The 22,749-nt window shown below is 42.0% G+C and overlaps 1 protein-coding gene across 1 annotated transcript in view; it reads left to right on the plus strand.

Moving 5' to 3' along the window:
* Positions 1 to 6,332: 6,332 nt before the first annotated feature.
* Positions 6,333 to 22,749, plus strand: part of T265_10836 (hypothetical protein) — a gene marked incomplete at both ends in the record, with an annotated part of 37,414 nt that continues 20,997 nt past the window's right edge. The window contains 6 exons of the mRNA XM_009177319.1: positions 6,333 to 6,727; positions 9,587 to 9,834; positions 9,996 to 10,112; positions 14,569 to 14,790; positions 18,018 to 18,170; positions 20,806 to 21,007. Coding sequence (XP_009175583.1) covers positions 6,333 to 6,727; positions 9,587 to 9,834; positions 9,996 to 10,112; positions 14,569 to 14,790; positions 18,018 to 18,170; positions 20,806 to 21,007 — 1,337 coding nt within the window. The remainder of the gene's footprint in view (positions 6,728 to 9,586; positions 9,835 to 9,995; positions 10,113 to 14,568; positions 14,791 to 18,017; positions 18,171 to 20,805; positions 21,008 to 22,749) is intronic.

Raw genomic sequence — 22,749 nt, forward strand, 5'->3', positions numbered from 1 at the left:
TCCGTTTTTCGTGGACTACGCAGGTTTTTATACTATAGCCGGGTTCATCGAACGGTCTGGCGCCAACAGTGCACCACCTCTCAAGCACACCCAAAATAATTACCAAGTTTCGCGGAGAGTACTCTGTGAGCATAATTTAACCGCCTTGAATGGGCAATAGGATCATGATTGTTAGGATACGCGTTTGCAAAAGTAGATTCAGAAGTACAATTTTAAGCACATTCATCGTTCCAGTACTAAAAAATCGAACGCCCGCGCTCTGTCACAACCACAAATTCGAGGCCTGCGGTCGGCTATCGCCTCATGCGTGACCAGCCGCATGCACTGGGAAGAAGCACGGTCTCACGAAACGGATATAGGGGGACTTTATCGTATGTAGCCCCAGGGTAACCCTTAACCCTCTGGACACCAGAGTTTCGGGATCCCTGGCCTCAGGGAATTTGTGGTCACGATTTGTAGGCAAAATGCAAGCTGCAACTCGCGTAGCTCACGCCACTGACGTACGTACAATCTTTAACCAGTTTCTTGCAGGCAGTGAAGGACGAAAACAGAATAGCGATTCATTTCTTGATAACAGTCTCGTTCAAGTTCGAGCCAAAAGTTAAAAAGCCATCTTCGTGGTGCCAATCATCCGCGAAATGCTCTCAGAGGCATAACCTTTACAACTGGGGTGAAAATTTCTACGCCAAACTTTCGCATTTTGTTGCGTATGTGCTCTAACCAAGAACCGTCCCAATATGCATTCATATTTTGTGGCGCACCAAATTTCATTGTTAACTGAAGCAACTATGCCTACGGTTGAAAAGTCCTGTGGGACAATTTCCCAGCACCGCTAAGACTCCGTGACGCCTAATTGGGGCTTGAAAGTCTAGACTGGTACTCTCAACTCAATTACCCAATTGCTTTAGTCCATCAGGGACGCATCATAACTTTCGAAAATTCAATTCCATTGTGCGAATACCAACGCCTCTTCGTTGACAAGCAATTTTATGATTGAATTTGCGAATAAGGATCAGTTTAAACGATTTTTAGCAAACGTGAGGCAACCTGGAGTCATTTTCTTATTGAGCACATATATAAAGTAATTGCTACATTTTAACCTTAGTTTACTTTCGACATCCCACGGCTCTGGAGTACGCTGATGCCGTTTGGCTTACACATCCACCGTCACTTAACTACTTTCATTCCACTAGTAGCGGGTCTTTCAAAACAAGACGAAAAACGTTTTCCGTCTCGTTTCCAAAGATAATCACTGATTTTCTAATTGTTTTGATGTCATTTTACTGTCCCTACAACTATACGGCGAGGGTGCTAAGTTTGGGGTTCGGTCATGTAACGCTTTGGCACCACGTTTACCGATATTTTAAGGCACTTTATCTTTTTATCCTTTCTTCAACTTACTGAGTCGCTAGTGGAATACATGAGCTCGCACTAGGTTTGCCTTGTTTCCTCCTCTAGCATCCAGACGAATATATCCAAATTATGGAGTGAATGGGTCTTGTTTGTTTCTTGTACATTCGTTTCGTCTCAGGTTGTCAGCCATTGTGACAAAAGGAAATCCGCATCTAGCGAAGTGTTTCGGGTGTGACCAATCTAGCACTCACTACAAAAGCTGATTAAGAGATAATCGCAGAGCGAGGTTCACCTGCATTAGTTTGTAGGAGATATCAGACTTCTACATTTTTTACTGCGCTTTATAATGGCGAAATCACCTCGAAACCATCCACCCCATGAATCGTTATTTTACGACTAAGAAACATTATGAACTACGCGAGATTTTTATGCAGGCTGGGATTGCGGTGGATAAGAAGGTTCATCAAAAACGGAAATCTTTTATTTAGTATATAGACCAGAATTCTTTCGGTTATCTTCGTTGTCCTGTGTTAGTTTATTTCCTTATTCTACAGGGGAAGAGTTGTTCGCGTTAAACTATTAGTTTTCCGGTAAAGATGCTAGATTTTCCTCTGTTTGATAAAGATGTCTGTTTCCATACAGTTTTCTGGAGTTGGACGAGCTGTTCAATGCATCTGTTTGCAGGCATCAGTGGGCCACAGTATATGCTCCTAAATCGGTCCTAAACTTTCACCGTCAAGATTGTTGATCTCACCGAATGACTGGCGTACGATTTGCTCCTAGCACTAGTCGTTCGGTGTCAACTGTAAATCAAAGAATTTCCAAAATTTCAAGACCCGGAGAGTGGCGTACGATTTGCTCCTGGCACTAGTCGTTCGGTGTCAACTGTAAATCAAAGAATTTCCAAAATTTCAAGACCCGGAGAGTTGTAGTCTCTCATTGCGATTTTACTGGCCGAAAAAAGCAACGTCCAAACCGATGAAGTTTTGCAGGAAACCTCTGTAAGATGACGTTGCATAGCGCTAGTTGCAGGAAGAAAGATCTCACACTGATGTTAAAATCTGAAATATATGTTGACTGTACATCGGACTTTGTAGGTTGCACGAGATAACATTAAAAGCCTACAATATGAGTTGCAACTTTGATATTACTCATTAATATCGTCGGTGTCCACCGATACTGTAGTAATATGGCTTGACACTATTGGCAGTCAGTGAAGTTAGAGCAGTTTGTTTTAAGTCGGCTAGGTAATTTTATTACGCAGTTTTTGAAGTAAAATGTGGCTTTTCGAAACCCAAGGTGTAATTGGTAGCATTTGCACGATATCTGACGGTCATAGAAATGAGCGTACGATTGGTAGCTTATAATTTGACTATCTGATCAAACCCATCTATGATTTTACGACAACAAATACTGACCTAAAGGCGTCGTCTTGTCGGGCCTTAGTAATGTAGTGCAGACTACATTGGTTAGAGGTCAGTTTTTAAGGTTTGAAACGTTCCAGGAAGGTAATCGTGGAGCAGCCCCATTAAGACCAGTGAGGCACCGTACTAGGACAAATCGTATTACTTGTCGATCTAGAGGTAAAGGCGTACTGTTCACAGTAGTATGAGTATGAAGGAATTAAGATTTTTCGTTCAAGTGACCTGTATGTACATGTTTATGGAAGGAGATATACTACTGCCCTTTCTAGAAGGAAGGGCTAGAAGAGCTTCGTATTAAAAACAGCACATCGATCGCCCAGAGGTCGGCGTGACTCCCGGTGAATTGCTCAAAACGGTCGCATCACTTTTAAAAGTGAAGAGTCATGCTGCTCAAAAGGCACCTGCAATGCACAACCACACTACGGTTTAGAAAATCATGCCTTGTTCCCTGTGACTTCGTGTCATGCCAGTCCCATGCTGCCAAACGGGAGAATCTATTGAGCCAATGGCTACGGGAAGGGTCCGTGAAATCTCCTCCCCACATAGGCTGCCTCACAGTTCGGACTTTCAAGTCATGGACTTGGAGAATCGCCCTCAAACATAAACTTACATCCTCCGCTTGCCATCAGGTAGGCTCTTTACACCTATTCCTCCTATCGTCGCTCAAGGCTTCATGGTACCACCCAACTATGATCCGTTCTACAGCAAGCGATTGCAGACTGAGTTTGCTTAATAGTGTTGCAGCTGTTAGTGCTCCAGTTGTAACGTAATGAGGTTGATTATCAGAAGATGACAAGAACTAACGAATATGTTTTACCAGAATGACGAGGAATACAATAGTTAGGTGCATCTGATAAAAATAGATTATGCGAAAAGTGGAATAAGCCAAAAGGTAACTTATCGTTTGAAGACAACCGCTGGGAGTTCTTAAATGAAATTCCGGACGCGGGACGTGTCTTCTCTGCATATAGCAGCTACATGTGTTCTCTAGTCAGCCGTGGAGACTTGTGGAGCTCGGGTGACTTCCTGTCCTGTGCGCGCGTGTGTTGTGCTGAGTTGTATGCCTATCTACTGTGTGCAGTGTGTGTTTTCGTGTTCGATACTTGCACGAACAGGAATACAACTTGACCTGATGTGGCTCAATTTCGTAAGCTCCGCGCGTGACGCAGGTGGTAGCCGCGTAAACAAAAATGGATGGTAAGCTGTAGTGTGCATGTTGTGTCTAGTGAATGACCGATACACAGCGTCCGCTTTCGGATAGTTTTATAAAGTAATCTCTTCACTCATAATGAATGTGACTAGGTTAATATGATGATCTAAAAGCGTGAAAATACCAAGTGGTCAATACATTACGTTGGGTTCGTCCAATGTTGGAGTACACGAACACCACGTAAAAACAACCCTTTTACTATTAAGTCATTTTCATTTACGGTGGCGACGACTGTTGATCCAATCACGGACACTGGCATTTGGTGTGTTAATATTTGGCCACAGTCGGTTTTCAACAAAAACAACCCTAGAAGTTATTTCTTTGACAAGGGAAGCCTGGAAGATGATGAATACAACCATTTCAGGTTTTCCGAGTGGCTTCCTTTCGGGACCATCGCACTGTCGCTCGACCTTGGGATGTATGATTTTGTCACTGAAAACGTCTTTGGTAAGCACAACGTGGTTGAACAAGATGGTATAATCCTACAGTCAATGGAATACGAATCAAATTTCGATATAAATGGCGCCATTCAAAAGATGTTTCGGATTATGATGATATTGAAACATTCTTTTGAATTGTTATAAGGACTAAAAACCCTTTCGAACCGAAAAACAAACTGGGTCTACACAATTCCCTGTCCAGCCAAATTAATAGGCCAGACATCCACGTAACTTCATGTGCGAATCACGGAGCCCAAGGGGCATAAATGTTTTCTTCCATACAATCCAGCTGAGGTCAAAATACCTGCACGCGTCTCAGAGATTTCACCCCACGCACTTGAAAGAAGCCATCAAATCAACGACGACACACGTATGCTCCAGTCAGGATTCAAGGTGTACATGGAACTGCCGTGCTCTGAAGCACCAGAGATCAACACACAACCGAACTGCATCAACCGTAGTGATGAGGCCAGCATCCCGTCCGTCAGGTTTGGACTTAGTAAGAGTGGTTTCTGGAAGTCAAACACGAAACACAGTAGCAACGCATCCAAGTTAGTACAAACAACAAATGGAGGCACATCCCCGCCAAACTACACACAACCACGCGTAGACACACACACAGCAAACATACCCACCTGATTATGTATATCAGCTCCCATAGTTTGCGTTTCACTGAAGGTTCAACTAACTGGGTCGTTTGTCGGATCGTCACCGGATTATCGCTCCTCTTTAGCACCAGTCACATTATTCACCAGTTGTTATTAGTGATACCTGCTGTGTTTCGTTCACTTTGCAGTCGGCTGGTACTGACCAACCTTTAGTCCTGCACCACATGGACGGATGATGATTCTTTTCCGATTTACATAAACAAGATGTAGACAGAGAGTTCATCCTTCAAGTGATGGGAAAAACTGAGAAACATTGTTTAGCCGATTTATCCTTATCGGAAATCATCAGCAGTGTCTCAAATTAGCAACTTTATGATAGTGGCTTGAACCACTCGGCCACCAGCGCCTGATCAGCGAGGTGATTATCACACTCTCAGATGGGATGGAGCTCCACTCATCCTTCAGTCACGAGATCGACATCACGTTCTATTCTGCTGAGTAGCTTATTTCGAAGATCTCTTGTGTTTAGTGAAATTCACTCTGCTAATGCTTCCAGATAAGGGTGAAATTGCTGCAGGCTACTTTTCGGCTTTCAAGCATAGGCTAGCCTCACTTACAGACTTCATTTACAGTATGTCTATACTTGGACAATATGACACGCGTAGTAGTGACTAATGGTCGGCTGCCGAAAACTGTCCAGAAATGCACTCTGGTGTTAGACGTTACATACTATTTCCAGAATTGCTGTTGCTGTGGTAACAGGCTGAAAGCAGTGTGTTATGTCCAAAATGAATATGCAGCACTTTCTTCACTTTCACTTTCACTGGAATCCTCTAAGGATCCATCGTTTTGATAAACGAACAAAATTTTCACGTTAATCGAAAGAGATTTATTTTGGTGGGGAGTAGACTAATCTAACGGTGATCACGTAGATTTATGTCCGCCTCTCATTTCTGATTGAAATAAGAATTACCCGCGTAAGTTTAGCAAGATGGATAAACTACTGCTAGACATATTAGATCAGGTGAATTAGAAGAGCTGAATGCGCACACACATTGTTGGATAGTATCGACTGGTTTACCGTAGACGATTATGGACTTATCTCTATGTTGCATCATGTGACCGTTCTGGTCTGTTCTGTTTAGGTTGCTCAACGAAAGAACCTATCAGTTGGCGTCCTCATTTAATTCGAAATTTCATAGAGCGGCAACTTAGGTTCAGGTCATATGCCTTCACGGTTTCGGTGTTTGTAGTTTGTTGATGGCATTAATGCAATAAATGGCAAAGTGGAGGCAAAATGTCAACACGGAAGAATGAACTACTTCATCTCATTTCAGTTGCCACTGTGGAGAGTTTCTGGTCGGCATTTGATAGAGTGAACGAACAACATGGCCTCATCTGCGACGAAAAAACTGGGAATACACCGTTGCATTTTCTTGTTTTGTCCTTACCTAAGCTTGTCCGGAGTTTCACGGTGGATTTGAAACAGTCAACGAGTCAACCTGACGTTATAACTGATGAAACATCTTGTGCGCCATGGATAAGTGCTGCCGTTGCACTTTTATACCGACTGGTTGTGCTCGGCAACGTTCCAGTGAATGCACAAAACAGTCAAGGCAATACGGTCATGCATCTGTCATGCATACGACCACATGCAGAAGTTCTGCAGGTTCACTTAATTCGGCTTGGTAAGTAAAGAGTACTAGTACCTCGGATACTGGCGAGATTTTATAAGAACCGAATGGTTGTTCAGTATTCTTAAGATCTGGCTTCATGAACCAATCACTCCAAAAAGCTCACTGTAACCACGTCCGATAGCTTTCTATGTATAACCAAGGGTGATCCGCATGAAAACTTCCATCAACCACGCCAGTTTTTGGCTTGAATTAAGGACTACCAGGGATATACTAGCTAGCTACCTAACATGACAAACGGATGATGCTTCCATATGCCACGTCTTCAAAGTCTCTCTATATCATATTATCCGGATAAGTGCTTCCCCTAAAGAACAGAGATGTATAGGATAGTTTGATGCGGATATTCATGGGAATTTAGATGACATGTGATAATCTGATAGTCCCATAAAGATTTTTGCAGTCTCGACAAGACTTACACGGTAAATAGAAGTAAATATGAATTACCTTTGGTGGCACATAGTCCCTCATTGGAACGTGTTTCCAAGGTCCCAACCGACGCAATATTTAGGTTTACAGTCCGAAGAGGGGATGGTAGATCTTCTTTGGCGAACTCAGTAAATATGACAGACACTGTTGAACGGTTCCGGATCACTGGTCGCTCATTATTCAGCGTTCGGATAAGCTGATTTGTCAAAACCACTAGATTACAAACTCTTAGCTAAAGGGCACCGTTTGTAAAGAAATACCATTTTTATATCTCCTCTATCGTCAGATCGTATTTTGCTCTTCTGTTCGGTTTGAGAATATTACGCTTTAGCATACAGAAATTCATCCAGCATCCTGAAGTGCCAAACTCCTGGGTCTGCGAAACAAAATACAAACACCAAGTCCTTTGTGATAAAATAACTACCTACATTTTCAATAAATTAATAGGGAACCTAAAAACTGACCCTCAATCAGTGATTTTTTCCTGTCATTAGGATGCACTGCCAAGTGGAGTTTTCAAACAGCTTACTCATGGTGTTACTAAGTGATTATGCTAATTCACTCAAAGAAATCAGCAAGTCTGGAAAAAGTTCTACAAGAACTGACAATCAGAGTGACATACTTGAATCACAGTGTCAGTGTATTGGCCGGTCTCAACAACAAATTTAACAGCAACATGGCACAACTCAGACTAATTAGTAGCAGTAAAATTATTTTGCATCCATTCTCAGACACCGTCACCATTTTAGTGAAAGAAACAAGGTAAAATGCAACTAGAGGATGGAAAGTGCATGGATCTTGCAGCTTCTTTGGCCCATCCGGGCAGCGACACCAAGAAGCCAGAGCTAAATGGCCCCAGAATCAGAAGCGCCACTGTCGAGTGTTCCAGAAAATTAAGTGAACGGATTACATGTTATGGTGTTTGCGGATGGGTCAGGGAACTTTGCGATTCGTTGAAAATCACTTATGTGCTAATCGTCAACCCACATTATCCTAATTTTGGTCTGAGACCGATACCAGCTTCACGCGTAATCGATACATGGGACAAGCTTTAAAACGAACTCTTGGACAGGGAGTGTGATACAGTGGGATGATAGCTTCACTGAAGAAATGCAGCAGGTATTTAAGTTTTATGCGACCATGGGAGAGTTGTGATAAAAAAATTCTAGGCGTAAAACCCATTTGGAAATGTATGTTTGCGGCAGGGTTATCTACTTATGATAGATAACACAATTCTTCAGTGGACCCACATAGTCTGGCACAAAAGAGAAGCTGTGCCGCAATCTGAGGCTGCGTGCCGCTTCACAAGTTTGAGGCAAGGAAAGCTTCACTGGAGAGTTGTAAAGGCATTAGCCTGCTGAGTTGTGTGGGTGAGCCGCTGACACGAGTCCTGCATGGCCATCTGGATTCCGAAGTTACCGAAACCAATGTTAAAGGAGATCAGTGTGGCATCCGTGATAGCTGAAACAAAACTTTATGACATTTACTGAAGATGTTCCGCGAACACCTTTAAGCTCCACTTTGTGGAATTTGCAATCCCAGCAAAGCGCTGTGACGAACACAGTTGAAGGAAATCTGTGAACGACCCCAAGAGGAATTTTTCATTAAGGTGCCCTAGACTGAGAAAGCAAGGACGAAATTTCCGGGTTCATCATAAAGACGTATTTCCCCCGTAACCAACCCATTGTAAATCTTAGTCATCCCCACTAATCAACAAACAGGAACATCAGACTGAACACCCAGCACTGATCAAGTCGGCTAGNTGGTTCCCTGACTGCCTTAAAACCCAATCAGCCTACTTACTTACTCACTTAGCCTGACGAAGCTTTTGTGTCAAAAGCGAAACGCTGCTCAGCAATAAATCCACCGAGTGTTTTCTAAACCTCTCTGAAACGATGACGTCCCAATCAGTCCCAAACATTTTCCAATTGATCTTGAAGCCCCCTTCGTAGAATTCACAAATCCCAGCAAAGTGCTGTGAGCAAACCTTATTAATTAAGGCTGCGATTGAAATGTCTTCAGGAATGAAGTCTAGTTATTTTCAAAATTATCACCAGTGTAAAACGGGACCGCTCATTCGGTTTCTAACCAACATTGAGGGTGTAGACTGCGTGAGGGTCGATTAGTTTGGAAACAAGTTTAATTCGTAGTTTAAAATAAAAAAATAAGTATGATGGAACTCAGGGACTTAGCCTACCTGATGAGTCCAAGGATGAGCTGGGAACTGCTCAAAAGTTTGCAGCAACCTTACGAGCGGTTTTTCCATCCACGTTGTTTGATGTGATGGATGTCCGGAAGCGGAAGATATCTGTAGAAGTAATTAGCAACCTTACGAGTGGTTTTTCCATCCGCGTTGTTTGATGTGATGGATCTTCGGAAGCGGAAGATATCTGTAGAAGTAATTCACGGTGGATAGTTTTTCATAAAGGACATTCCTCACAAGGTTGCTGGAAATTTTTCGACAGCCCACGACCGGTTTCGCTCTTCTTGAGGCTCATCAGGTAGGCGTAGTCCCCGAGTTTCCGTCAAACTTATGTTCTACTCGAACCCAAATTGGACTGTTTTCGAGAAATACACTTATTTGCAAATCAGTTTGGATTTTACGAGAGACTCGAATGAATCTCTCGTTCATGATATTCTACAAGTTTACCTATAATTTACCCACCATGTATGCTTGTTGTACCGTCTTATCCTTCGTGAAGCATGTTTTATGAAGCACTTCCGCGTCTACTTGTAATGCAATTTTGTTCTACACTTTCTTCGAGCATTCGATCTACTTCCAGCAGCAAACTTGTGTTAACTGACTTTCCAATTGCTCCACTTGCGTTTTTCCCAAGGTGCTGATCCACTGCTCGAAAATCGTTATGGCGCACGTGTTTACTACAATCCACAGACCAAGAGGGCACACCTAGTTAAAGGACTTCCTAGTCTCCAGTGTGGAATTTGGGATGCAAGTGAGTACTTCTCATCTGAAATGAGGGGTTCGGAGGCGCAGAATAATAAGTGACTAAATCAAGCTTTTCATTAACTTGAAGCTTACGATAAGGTCACATTGCTGGGCAGCCAGCAAATACTCGCGTGTGAGTAAATCCTCTTCGGAATGAAAACGGCAAATTACTCCTACAATCAGAATTTCGCAACTGAACTAAAGATAAAGGTAATTATAAGGTTCTTTGGTGATAAATGTGAAACTGTAGGTAGAGAGACAGAACCCAATTCTTTCACCGCGTTTAGGTTTCATCATGTAGGATGTGTCCCGAAGGTTGAATATGGCTGAAGTAACTAGGAAGCCGAAAAATAATTCCGCCGTTTTTCTTCAGTATTGTATGTGACGCCCATTAAAAATCACACACTGGTGTCTGGCACGACAACATTCCCAAAGTGGGAACTCTTCCAAAAAGTGCGTACATTTTACTGGTTCCAGATTTTATTCTCATGGAAGGAATTGTGACATTCTGATAAGAGCGCATTTCAGTGATAAGTAAGTTCTGCGGTAAAAATAGCGGTCGCAATGGTTTCAATCCACGTTGAAAAGTGACAGAAGCGTAGCGAACGGGGAACATGATTTGTCGACCTGTCTGAAAAAGGCAACTCTTATAGGTCGTTTTTAACCCTGTGTTATATTCACAGCCTGAGTTGTCCAACGTCCAGACGGCAACGTTCCGTTGTGATGATTCTTTTCAGTAGCTATTTATTCCTATACTGTGGTCTAAGGCACCTAATATTGGTAGGAAAACTGACTGCATGAGAAAGCATTTCTCGGTGTGTCAAACACTTTACCAGTGGTGCGTAAATACTAAGCGTTTCTATTACACAAGTGCCCGTCACTTTGTCGCCCGACGAACTGAGCGACCCTATAGTCGCCGTACTTTGATGCATTTCATCGGTCGAAAAAGCTGTCATTGCATCAGTTTTATGCTATTTGATTCATTATCATACAAGTTACGACAATCAAAGTGCTGTTCGTGGTGAAACGAATTCCGACAAGTTTGCATAAAATATAATTGCAAACCCTTTTATGAGAACGTTGCGCGGTTAACATTCAATCATACTTAGGTTGAAATAAATTTTGAGAGTTGATCCTATTTTCATCAAAATCAGAAGCATTTGAAAGTCCAAGCTAACAATAATTTTGAGGGGCAGAGTGAAGAGACACGTGTTTGATCGACAAACAGATAATGGATCGCACATGTTATTCGCTCGAGAGAACGACATTTCGTCACTCATGCGTATCGCATCAGGTGGGGTAGGGCATGACTACGATTATTACTTCTCGTCACACAAGGATATGAACCGCCAAAACTTCGGCGATTCCGATTTTCGTTTTCCGCGGGAATCTTGAAATAACCTGTTATATGACGCTAGATGCCGCCTCAGAATATGATTGATGTCTTGGGTCCAACAGATGTGTCTGACCCGAACTATTGCGGGATCCTGTCAATCCTTTGCTCATTAAACAAAGGGATGTACTCAGTTATCTGCTTTGACAATCTTCTAATGGTTCTCTCACAAAGTAAATGAAGTCAAACATACGCAGGTTTGGGCTAACGTGATAGGTAACCTTTATATGTCTGAATTAGCACGCAACGACTTGCAAGATAATGCATAGTTTGGAAACGAGCAACATCTACTTAAACGCACGTTCCAAGAGCTCGCCTCCTAAGTCACCTCTAGATGACGTGCCAAGTACAGCGAATTCTGTGGCACACTGATAAATGACGGCTTTTTCGTAATTTTAAAAAGGCTATCTCGATTGTCCTTGCCACTTAAATAGTTAAGGATGCAACCGATTCCTTAAGTAGGGTTTCTCCCGCGCTAATTCCCGTTCCCCTATCATAAAGACATCAAACCACGTTTTTTCACCTTCAAGGTTGAATAACTGGATATATCGGCACGGTGGCCAGTCTAAGTAAAAACACCTTTGAATATTCTCATTGGCCCACTGCGTGGACACAATATCCAAACTTCACATGTGAACCTAAAAAATACAGCTTGGCTGATTGATCTTTCGCTGGGCCACATTCTAGCAGTCTGCAATAAACATATATAAAGTAAGGATTAATAGATACTGTTTATTCTTGAAGAAACGTGACCTCCGTTAATACATCAGCAAGGAACGGGCCATGAGATTTAGTCCTGAAAATCACTGTCAAACTGTGTGTCGCCTGATCAGTCATCTCAGGCTAAAGTAAGCGTCCAGAGATCAGCGGTCTCGTTGTTAGGCAAACAACAGTAACTTCAGACATGTCAATCAAGACTAAAAAAAGTGATACTATACTAAATCTTCCAAATTTTACAGGAGCAATTCACGGAAAATTGGGGCACAATCGGGGCATTAGTGCTTTTGGACCTTGTTGGGGTATCATTATCAGCGCATATCTAAACAAAATTCCATGAAGTTTAGTATCATTGTCCTTTCAATTAGCGGCGCGGTCGCAGCCGTCCGCTCAACAGTGCACCAGAGAGGAAATAGCTCTGCTTAGTCCTCAATCAAGCAATTCATACGTTTTCAAATACTCCTTAAGTAGGATGCTCTTCGGAGAATGGTTACTGTGTATTCATGATTCATTAATCATAAGGTTGCTAAAAATTCGTCGACAGCCCACGACCTTATGAGTGGTGAATTACCAATATGTATTCATCGCGAAATCTCGAATATCGTAACGAATGAAATATGAGACGGCCTGGTGCAGTACATTCAACTGCCTGGATACATCACCAGCGAGAGATTCAGTCGGGTTCCAGGTGAGTCTCGCGAAAAACCAAATTAGTTTGCAAATGAGTGTATTTCGCTAATGGTTAATGTGGTTCGTAGGATTTTCTGGTCTATGGACAGAACACTCAGGAAGAGTTGGTTCTGATGATGCTTCGACGTTCTGGTTGATAATTAGCTCTCTTTATTATGTAAACGATCACAAAGCAGAGTCGATCCAAGATGCCGCAACACACACGTGACCGATTCTTCCGCTTTGAGGTATGGAGTCCATATCGGTGGTCGAAATTCCCTATTTCCTCATTCAAAAGATCGGCTGAAGCTCAGTGAAATTACTCATACATAAATTAAATGCTTTAGTTTTCGGGACTACTAAATGCGCATTCCACAGCTGACTAATGGAGTAACTTCCAAACAAATTTATCCTCCTTTAGTCCTCACAACTCCCTTTCTCCACCCCTTTTGAAATTTTCTGACACCAAAACCACGAATAAGGAATCTTTTCCAACTTAATAGCCAGCACTGCCATGACCGACGAGGAACTTCATCCAAGGTGAATTCAAGGGAGAAATAACCTTTATCGGTAGGAGTAATATGAAGAACAGAGCACACAGAAGCTTAAAAACAGGACGAATTTTGGGTAGAATGGATGAGATTGATTTACTTGTATTCAATGCTGGATTTGAGGTCGCTCAAAATAGTTACACCTCACATAAGTCCTTAGAGTAAAGCGTGAGGGGTGAAAAGATAAGACAGACCGCCGCCGACTAAACAAGCTAAGACATCATGGCAAGACCAAATTTTGCTCTGGAACTGCTCGAAAAACCACAGTGTTGCTTGCGCCAGATATCGCTGCACTACATTACGCAACCTCTTTAAATCCTTTTGGTTGTCCGTTCATCAGATTTCCATACTTACAATTTTGCATTACGTTATGGCGTCCACAACTCTATTGTGCATATAGTGGGGACGCCACACCAATTCCTTGAGCATACCAGCTGTTTTTTTGCACAGTTAAGGCGTACTTTCTTGGAGACAGTGTATCGCAAACATATATGGATGGCACAATGTACAGCGACTAAAAAATTTCTTTGATCAGGGTAGTATTTTGGTCAGCAGTCTCAAATACGTCTCCCACTGTCACAGCATTCATGTTATTACAAATCTTCCAAGAATAATCCACGAAGACCAATGGTCAGTCGCAGGTAACGATAAAAAGTGGTAAAAATTTTATCATTCTGTCAGAATATCCAGTTAATTGGAAGATGGCTAGTATTTGTCAACTGATACTTTGGAACTTTCCTCTCCTGAAAGCGGAATATTCCTTCTTGAATGTGGGGGACTTCTTCCTCTTTCCGGTCAGGAACTACTGCCGGGGGTACCCTAACTGCAACGTTTAGCTGTAATGGTTTTAATTAATCGAGATATCTCAACTTTCCTTTAAGATTGATTTACATTGTTGGTAGCTGCATGGATAGGCTGATTGCAGTTCTATCCGATTATCTTCAGCGAGGATGAAGATGTACGGGACTACTGCACTGTCTCGCAGCCTCATGTATCTAACTATTGCATAACCGGCCCGTCATCAATAAAACTCGAAACCAGGCCTTCATTTTTTCCGAAAAGCTGATGTTTGGATTTTTCTGTAGAGTTATAACTGTAGAACTCTCTGGCTTACGTGCTCTTTTGGCTCACAGTTAAACGGGAGGATATGGACTGTGTTCAAAAATATCTACGTGCTTGGTCGAGAACCGTCGTGAGCAACTCCGAAGGGCAGAGTCTTCTAGACTTTGCTGCTGCCACGGGCAGTCACGAAATCCATCGCCGAATAACCGAGGCTCAAGCAACAAACGAACTGGTTGCTCATAGCATGGCGTTGGACACGGAAAAGATGCTGAAGTTTCTCACATCTAGGCGTGGTAAGTTCATCGGTGATCTAGCATGACAGACTCAACTGGGCCACACAGTACATGGATTAGCCTGCTATAAATTTGTATATGATAGTTGGAGAAAGGTTCAAAATCTATTAAATTTTCGAGCTTACTGCGGTGAAATATGAAGCAGTATGCCTTTCGTCAGAACTTCTACTGTGAATTCCAACGTTAAGGAATGTTTTTTCCAAAGAACACTTTCAGTCAAAAATTTTTTCCTAATGGGGATTTTGTACTTTGGGAAGTCAATCTGTACTGAAGAGCCGTTTTATTCTTATCGGGAGTCATCAACGGTGCACATCTCACGAAACTCCCGGGCGCCTGGATCCGGATTGTAGTCTGAAGACCCAAGGTTTCTCTCACCAGCGTCTGATTAACTGACACCTAGACAGGATCTAACATCAGGAGTGTGATCTACGCTTATAAGCGTTTTAAACAAGATAAACCTGTTTTAGGTAGATCCCTGCATTTGAATCCGGAGTTACATGTACGTGATCTAGAGAAATTAATGCAAGCACGCAAAAGAAGTCATTTTAGTCAAAAACTTTGGGAAAAGTCATGGACCAGCGTCTTGCATTGATAAAGTTCCATTGCTCTTCTTTATATTTAATGCCAGATATCTCAGACGGATTGATAGTCAGTCACATTCCTGTTGTGTGTGTATGTGAATGGGTCTACAACCCTCCGCTACTCATAAAATTCATAAAAATATTGTATGTTTCAGGAATCTCCATAATTCAAAGGCACTTTTGACATTTAGAGTTTACTGGATGATTTCTGAAAACGATCCCAACCAGAAACTAATGAGACAACAGTTTTCACCATTATCTAATTCCACTGGTTCGGATTAAAAATATGCAGGACCAATTCGTCCGGAAGCAGTTTGACATGCCCAGGTGCACAAAATGACCTGTTTTCGGCGTTCGATCTTCCATCACTCCCACACAATTCTACCCGCAATGTTTTTATGCCCGCTTTGATGTTTTAGCTGTTACACTCATAGTTGAATGCAACTTATCGTTCCACATCATTTAGCTGTCAAACAACCTGCCACGTTTCCTTGCCCACACGCTTGCGCGTGGACTTTTGAGCCCATCCATATGGGTCACAAGAGCGTGAGTTCAACGGACGGATATGTAATTCGACTCACTCAAAACCTTGTCGACTTAGTTCAGATAGTCAGGCTACAACCTAGTGACGAAACATTCTGTGGCGTTGTTAAATAATGGTTGCCTGTCGAGAACGATTGCCTCGTCTGAGAAAGTCTCACAACCACGTAAACACACAACTGAAAAATCAGTCAGTGTGTATCGATACGCAAAAGAGTGGTACGAAGATCTGCTCTGTCGCCTCAATAAAGTCTTTTTGTTTTTCCATCGTTGGATCTCGAGGATTAGTTTAAGGTCACATTTCCTTTGGAGGATAAGAACCTGGAAGTAAAGCGCCATTTTAATCTGGAAAAAGGTGTCAGTGCATGGAGGTGATGGGTTAATCTTAAATTGGTATACTATTAGGAAATGGGACTCAAAATGAGTGAGTAAAAGAAGCCAAATTTGATGAGTTCAGTATCCGAAAACATCGGATTGTCCTGAGGTCAGCCTTGCAGTACGTGACAAATTTAATTCACTTTTTAAGCTTTGACATTCATTTCTACTGTTAAAAACACTAAATGCCTCACCCACCTTACCAACCCATGTTACTTGAAAAATCTGCGGCGATTCAACGTCAAGGGTAAAGCCCATAACGATGCCACTCGCATCTTTGTACTCTGCTATCTCAAAATGAAGTGCTTCCTGGAAATTCGTAATCCAGCATTGCGTAAAGTGTGCTTGAACTGAACAGTAGCCAACCTGGGGATTAAAGCTGGTCTTATTTTACAGAGACAAATACCGTTTAGAAATACAGGTATGTACAGCGTAAGCCAGCATGTCACATTCAACAGATCGCAATTCAACAAATGCTACTGGGCGATTTCTTTTTATGTATGGCTTACAAACCCCAACTTTGCACGGATGATTTTGACAACACAATCATACTTTTTATAGGAAAGTTCACACGTGTGGCAACGGTGGTTCACAGGAAAGGATGAATCCCAGTTTGTTGTCCTATCGATTGTCTTAGGTTACAGGCCACGTGGAGTGCGACAATGGATGGGTGTACTCCGCTTGAAATGGCGAGGAAACTGCATTTGAGTTACTTATGTCTGAGGAGGTCACGTTTTCAATCGCCTTTCATTATCTGTCATCTGAGAATCATATAAACATACCAGTAGATGGACTAGCTTGATACGCGAAATAAGTGTCCTACACAAAATTACATACAAACATTAGAGCACAACGGCCTACGATCAGCTACAACACGCAATGTAACTGTTATTGGCACGAAGACGAGGTTACAATGTCCAAAAGGAGAAACAAACTTACGCATTCTGTAAATCTTTGAACTTTCTCCCAGAAGATATATAGGAAACAGTCGAAACTTTGGCCTTTTACGGTTGGTAAGCTGTATAGGTTGCAGTGTCCTTCGAGGAGAGAAATTTTTCAATTTGCTATCTTATTCTGTTGTCGCACGTTCACAATTCGTTTCATCTGACGGCCGCTTTCAGTTGTCCGGACTTTGGAAACATGATCTTCACATTATTCAGTATTCCTGCGTAATCACGTATCTGATAACATCTATGGTTTGCTTCTACTTAACTTTCTATTCCGTAGCACGCCAGCAAATTATTTCATCTTAAATGGATGAAATATCGCCCAAGTTGCGTTCACATTCACATGAACACGATGAGGTCAGCGTGATTTTCATTATCACTACACAAAACACCATTGTCAGATCAGAGTTCGAAGAAGCTGGTGGCAAAAGTGAGGTTAGAATGGATACTTTCGATAGTGCGTTTGTTGAATTTTATGTGGTAGCAGTTGATTGGCGAGGAAACGCGAATATTTCCCCAGTTTAACCCTTCAAAAGTAAAGAAAACATGACGAAAACGTCACTGTTTGTTCCTAAAGTGCAAACTGATGCGCTTGGAAGAAGGGATGCTGCATTAGCATCAGCATTCATCCTGCTAGGCCACTTTTCACTACCAAAACCTTAATTTTGAATACTTTCTTCTCCGTATTCTTTGGCACAAGAGAGTATGTTATCATGGGGGATTTTTTTCTCTCTGTATGAATATTTGATAAATGTGAACTGCAGTTCCCACGATTATGTTACAGAAAAGGAGAAATGTGACTTGCTTACCTGTGACCAGTCATTCGACCCCCCACGACCCCTGATCGCGGAATTGAGGCTAACCTATGGACAGCGGGCCGAGGAAGTTATTCAACTTCTTGCTTCGTACGGGATGCCGGACGAACATTCGTACTTGTGTGAGTGATCATTCATTTTGCGCGGTTATTGTGTTGGGATGTTTAAGAGGGCACTCCTGCAGTCGCTGAAGTGACCAGACAGGTGACTGTTCGCAAACATATATCGAATAGGTCTATTGGTGCTTATGTAGTTGATGGTTTTGTTTTCAGCGCTTGTTTTTTACAGTGAAATGCGCTATAAAAGAAGAGATGTTTCTCTTAGAACTTTCCGACTGTTTCTGAACAAACATTGTAGCAACAATATACAGATTGAGTTACATTTTGTGCATGATATAATTCTAGCACAGTAGTTAGAGATGCAGGAACGAGGATGTAAGATGCAAGTGAAAAATACTAATGGCCGATAACTCACCATACAAGCTAGAAGATGTCTGTACTAGCAGTAGCTTTTAAAACTTTCAATGCTTTTTTGGTCAACAATAACGTAATTGTAGTTAATGCATGTCTCTGGGTGATATTTATGATAATATATGGTGTTCTGCTGAACACTCGAGTAGCATGACAGAAAGTGCTTTGCTTAAAAACATCATGAACGAGAGATTCCGCTGGGTTTCAGGCGAGTCTCCCATCAAAGCCGAAATGATATACAGATGAGTGTATTTGTCAAAATCCTCCCGATTTGGGTTCAAGTGGAACTTAAGATTGACGGAAACTCGGGGAATGCGCCTACCTGTGATCCCCACCAAGGGCGACACAGCTCGTAGGCTGTCGAAGAGTTTTCGGCAACCTTGTTAGTAGTATATTACATCTTACTTTAGCTCTGGTTGTAAGATGCTAGTTTTGTCAAGGTGGATGATAGTCGGATGGAGGAAATATTTTGCCCTACAAGGATATTAAGAAACTGGACGAATCCGTCTCATATCCTTGCGGTCTCAAGCCCTCCGATAAACTGAAAAAGATGCCACTCGCAAAGAACGTAAGAAATTGTAGCAACTGCTGGTTAGCGTGACAGGTTCTGTACGACTTCGGAAGTAATCCGGGCACTATGTAAGGGCTTGACTAGTTTCCTAATCTGCTGAGGGCTAGAAAGGCATGCAGTTCTGTGTAGACCTTCCAAGTTCCGGTCGCCGTTCCATATCAGTTGGAACCATCGTTAGAACCACGTAAGAAACTTTAATAACATTCGTACTGTGAATCAACAAGACTGGTATGCCTGATTGTCGTTGATAGGGTTCACCCGGTTTCGTCATCCTTGAGACTCACCAGGTAGGCACATTTGGTCAACTGAATGTTCTACCGGAACATCAGTTTGTATGCAATTCACTTGCAGACTCATCTGATTCTAATGTGCAAATTAGCTGAGTCGTAGCTAAATCTGGCTCTTGTGATATCTCCAACTAATTTCTCTGTATGTACTAGTCGGTACGATACTCAAGGTAATAGATTTCTGACTGGATAAGTTACACTTAAAGTCAAATTTGGTTTATGAGTAGATCATAAATTTGGTGGCAACTAGGGCCCTGCGCCTACCCGAGTTTGTCCTTTTGTGGGAAACTGGAATGAGAACGGAAATGTCTGCCATTATTCTATCTTTGACAGACAGAGCGTTTTTTGTGGGGCCGTTTTCGAACCAGATGGATGCCAAATTAATAAGTGTTATGTTGCTAAACATGGGGCAGCTGATTTTCACAGTTAAAGCGACCTTAATAACCAGATGTTCACTGTGTACACCTGCGCAGCGACTTACTGCGTTGACCTTAGTCAAGAACTCTGGTCTGCTCTCCTCTTTGTTAGCATGGCAACTGAGGCGCAAACCAATCATGTGCCTGTAATATTCGTAAGCAAACTGGATGAGATGTAACAAACAGCTGGCCTTTGTTGTTTGCTGTCTGTGGGCTAGTATCTAGTATGTCCCAAATTTCTACGCGAACTCAAATTAACGTGCGGTAGCAGAGTTTGGGTTTACTCACCTTACCTGAAATTCAGTGGGTCAACTGTGTGTGCTTGGTTGTATATTTTGTTCTCAATCTTAATTTTGATACGTTTTTGCGATGTCCACTTCTCCAGTGTTAGTCCAAACAGCTCCTGCTGTCTCGTGATCTATGTGGTACTGGACGGTTGATCAAAACGCAGACAAACAATTGCTGGTTTTGCCATGATTCAAGATTCATCAGAGAACAAAATCTACACCTGACCTAACAGTAATTTGCTCAGAAGTTTACCCTTGATCTCAGAAGCGCGTTAAAACTGCTTGACCTGGAGATTCGTTGGGATCCTCTTGACCATTCTTGGCACTTGGACATAACGTGCATCATACGAGAGGGTCGAGCTTTTATTAGGATGTGAAAAAATGTTACTTTTCTGACATATGAGGCACAGAACAACTGCCTAAAGTCAGTAGAAAGTCAACAACTGTGTCGAGTATGTGGAACAGAAGTAATTTTGAAAAAGCGGTTTAATTCAAGAAACTCTACTTCAAATGCTGGAGGAAATTATCATTTTTTGAGCTGCAAACTGGGCATAATAGCGAGTCAATTCATTTTGGATACTGAGCAACGGTCTCATACTACTTGGCTCAAGCAAAATAACCCTTGATGAATACTTTTACAACAATTTCTTTAAACAACCTGTATGATTCGTACTATAAAGTAGAAGACTAACGTTGTTGGTTAGGTTAAACTCTACCTAGTCTCAGGTTTAAGCAATTTTCATTCTCGAGACCAAATGCAACGGGAACTGAATGCATTTGATCTGTGCCCATTTGTTCTGTCCGTAAACAATGCAAAATCTCTCGAAGCGAAGAAGAAGGCTTGGTTAATGTTGGGCGACGATGAATTCAACGTTCGGAAGAGGCGATCGAAGGATGGGGCTACTTATTTGCATTTCCTTGTAGAGCGGTAGGTTTTGCCACGCGAAGCATTCATCAAGGCATTACATGTAAAATTAATTTTGCCGGTTCAAATCGTAAAGTGAAGGCGGTTTAAAGAAACTCATTTTTCATTTTATTCGTTTCTTAGCCGCATATCGACGAGGTTTTGACATCTTTCGAGTTGTTCGCCTCCCATTCACCACAGCCTTTATAAGCTAAGATAGGTGAGACCAAAAACTTCTGTTTTGATTACCCAAGTTCATCACTGCAGTATTACTCCAGGACCGATTGATGGTTCCTGCACTTGTATTTTGTCTGAAAGTTGTTTAGCAGATTAATTTTGATGTGATTCATAGTGGGTAGTGGCTCCCAGGAGTTGCCGGGTACTCTAAAATACCCTTACCGCATTAAACACGCGATCGGTAATGTGACATTCATCTTATGAAACTCATTCAGGCATGAAAACGTGGTGCATTGCTTTCTAGGACTGTCCATGTTTTGTTCTGTAGAAAAATGTTCCGTTGCGTCTGGAAGCTTACGTTGTGTTTATAGTGACCAAATGGATAGAAGTGAAAATTTGTTCTACGGTCCACTGCTGGTGCACAGTTTCATAGGTACAAATGCTAAGTAGAGCACATTGTAAAATGGGTTTCAGATCTTCGGATGGGGCAACCTTGGTTAGAAACCTCCTGAGATGAATGCAGGTTTGTTATAGATTAAAAATGAGCAATCTTGCACAAGCGATTCACTGAGCATTTCGGACTATTCTGCATTTGTCTCTTCGACGTAAAGCGATTTGATAGTTTGATGTTTTGGTCCGAGTTCCACACATTTGAACTCAAACACGGTGGCTGATAATCTCTTCCACCAATAACCGACCTTTGTTTAGTGCTTAGCATATTTTGGTCCATGCAGTATACTCATGAGCAGTTTGACTACTGGTGAAATTCCGGAATATATTTCTCTACATTTCATAATTTTTAAAGGTAATCTGGTGGTTAGTGGGTTATGAAATTGTGGTAATAAACGCATGTGAAGCCAAAAAGAGTATGGATCTGCGTAAGTAGTAAGTTTGTGGATGCGCTCATATACTGATTCAGGATTAGGGCGATCGAAACGGAATGCATGAAAATATTTTATTGACCGCTATTCACTTGTATCATTGCATCTCCATTTTGTTATAACTTCCAGTTAAGAGTAATCAAATTCAATGGAAAGCACAGTTTGGTTTTGTGCTAACTAGCACAGAGAAAATTGGCTGGCAACTCGGTATGGATCGAAGCTGCATGCACGAAAATCTTTTAAGTAGGAGACTACTTACATCTTATAAGTGACGTGCTTGAAAGAGGTCTTTACTCAGTGTGAATCTGGTCAATATCATGCCTACCTCCTGAACCAGGTGTGTTGCTATAAGACATATAAGTGCAATTTTAAAAAAAATCCGCATTAGTCACTTTGACTACCATTTCAACTCTCACTCATGAGGTTAATGGACAAGATCGTCTCAGAAAATTATGTGATACGCTACGCTGATGGTTTTAATTTAACGACGTAACATCGCTGTAGCTCATTACATTGTTTTATCACCAGTGGTAGAAATTGATTTTTACAACCTTACTACTACATAAAGCGATGGGCTTCCCCTCCTGCGGCTGTAGTTTCAGTGACCTCCTATTGTATGAAACCTCCTTACTTATGTACACCGTCAGGCTCAAAATCTATGTGAAGGCGTTGCCTCTCAAGAAAGTTTTCGTGCGTTGTGCCCATTGG

Source organism: Opisthorchis viverrini (genome assembly GCF_000715545.1).
Source record: "Opisthorchis viverrini unplaced genomic scaffold opera_v5_428, whole genome shotgun sequence".
Classification (NCBI taxonomy): Eukaryota; Metazoa; Platyhelminthes; class Trematoda; order Opisthorchiida; family Opisthorchiidae; genus Opisthorchis; species Opisthorchis viverrini.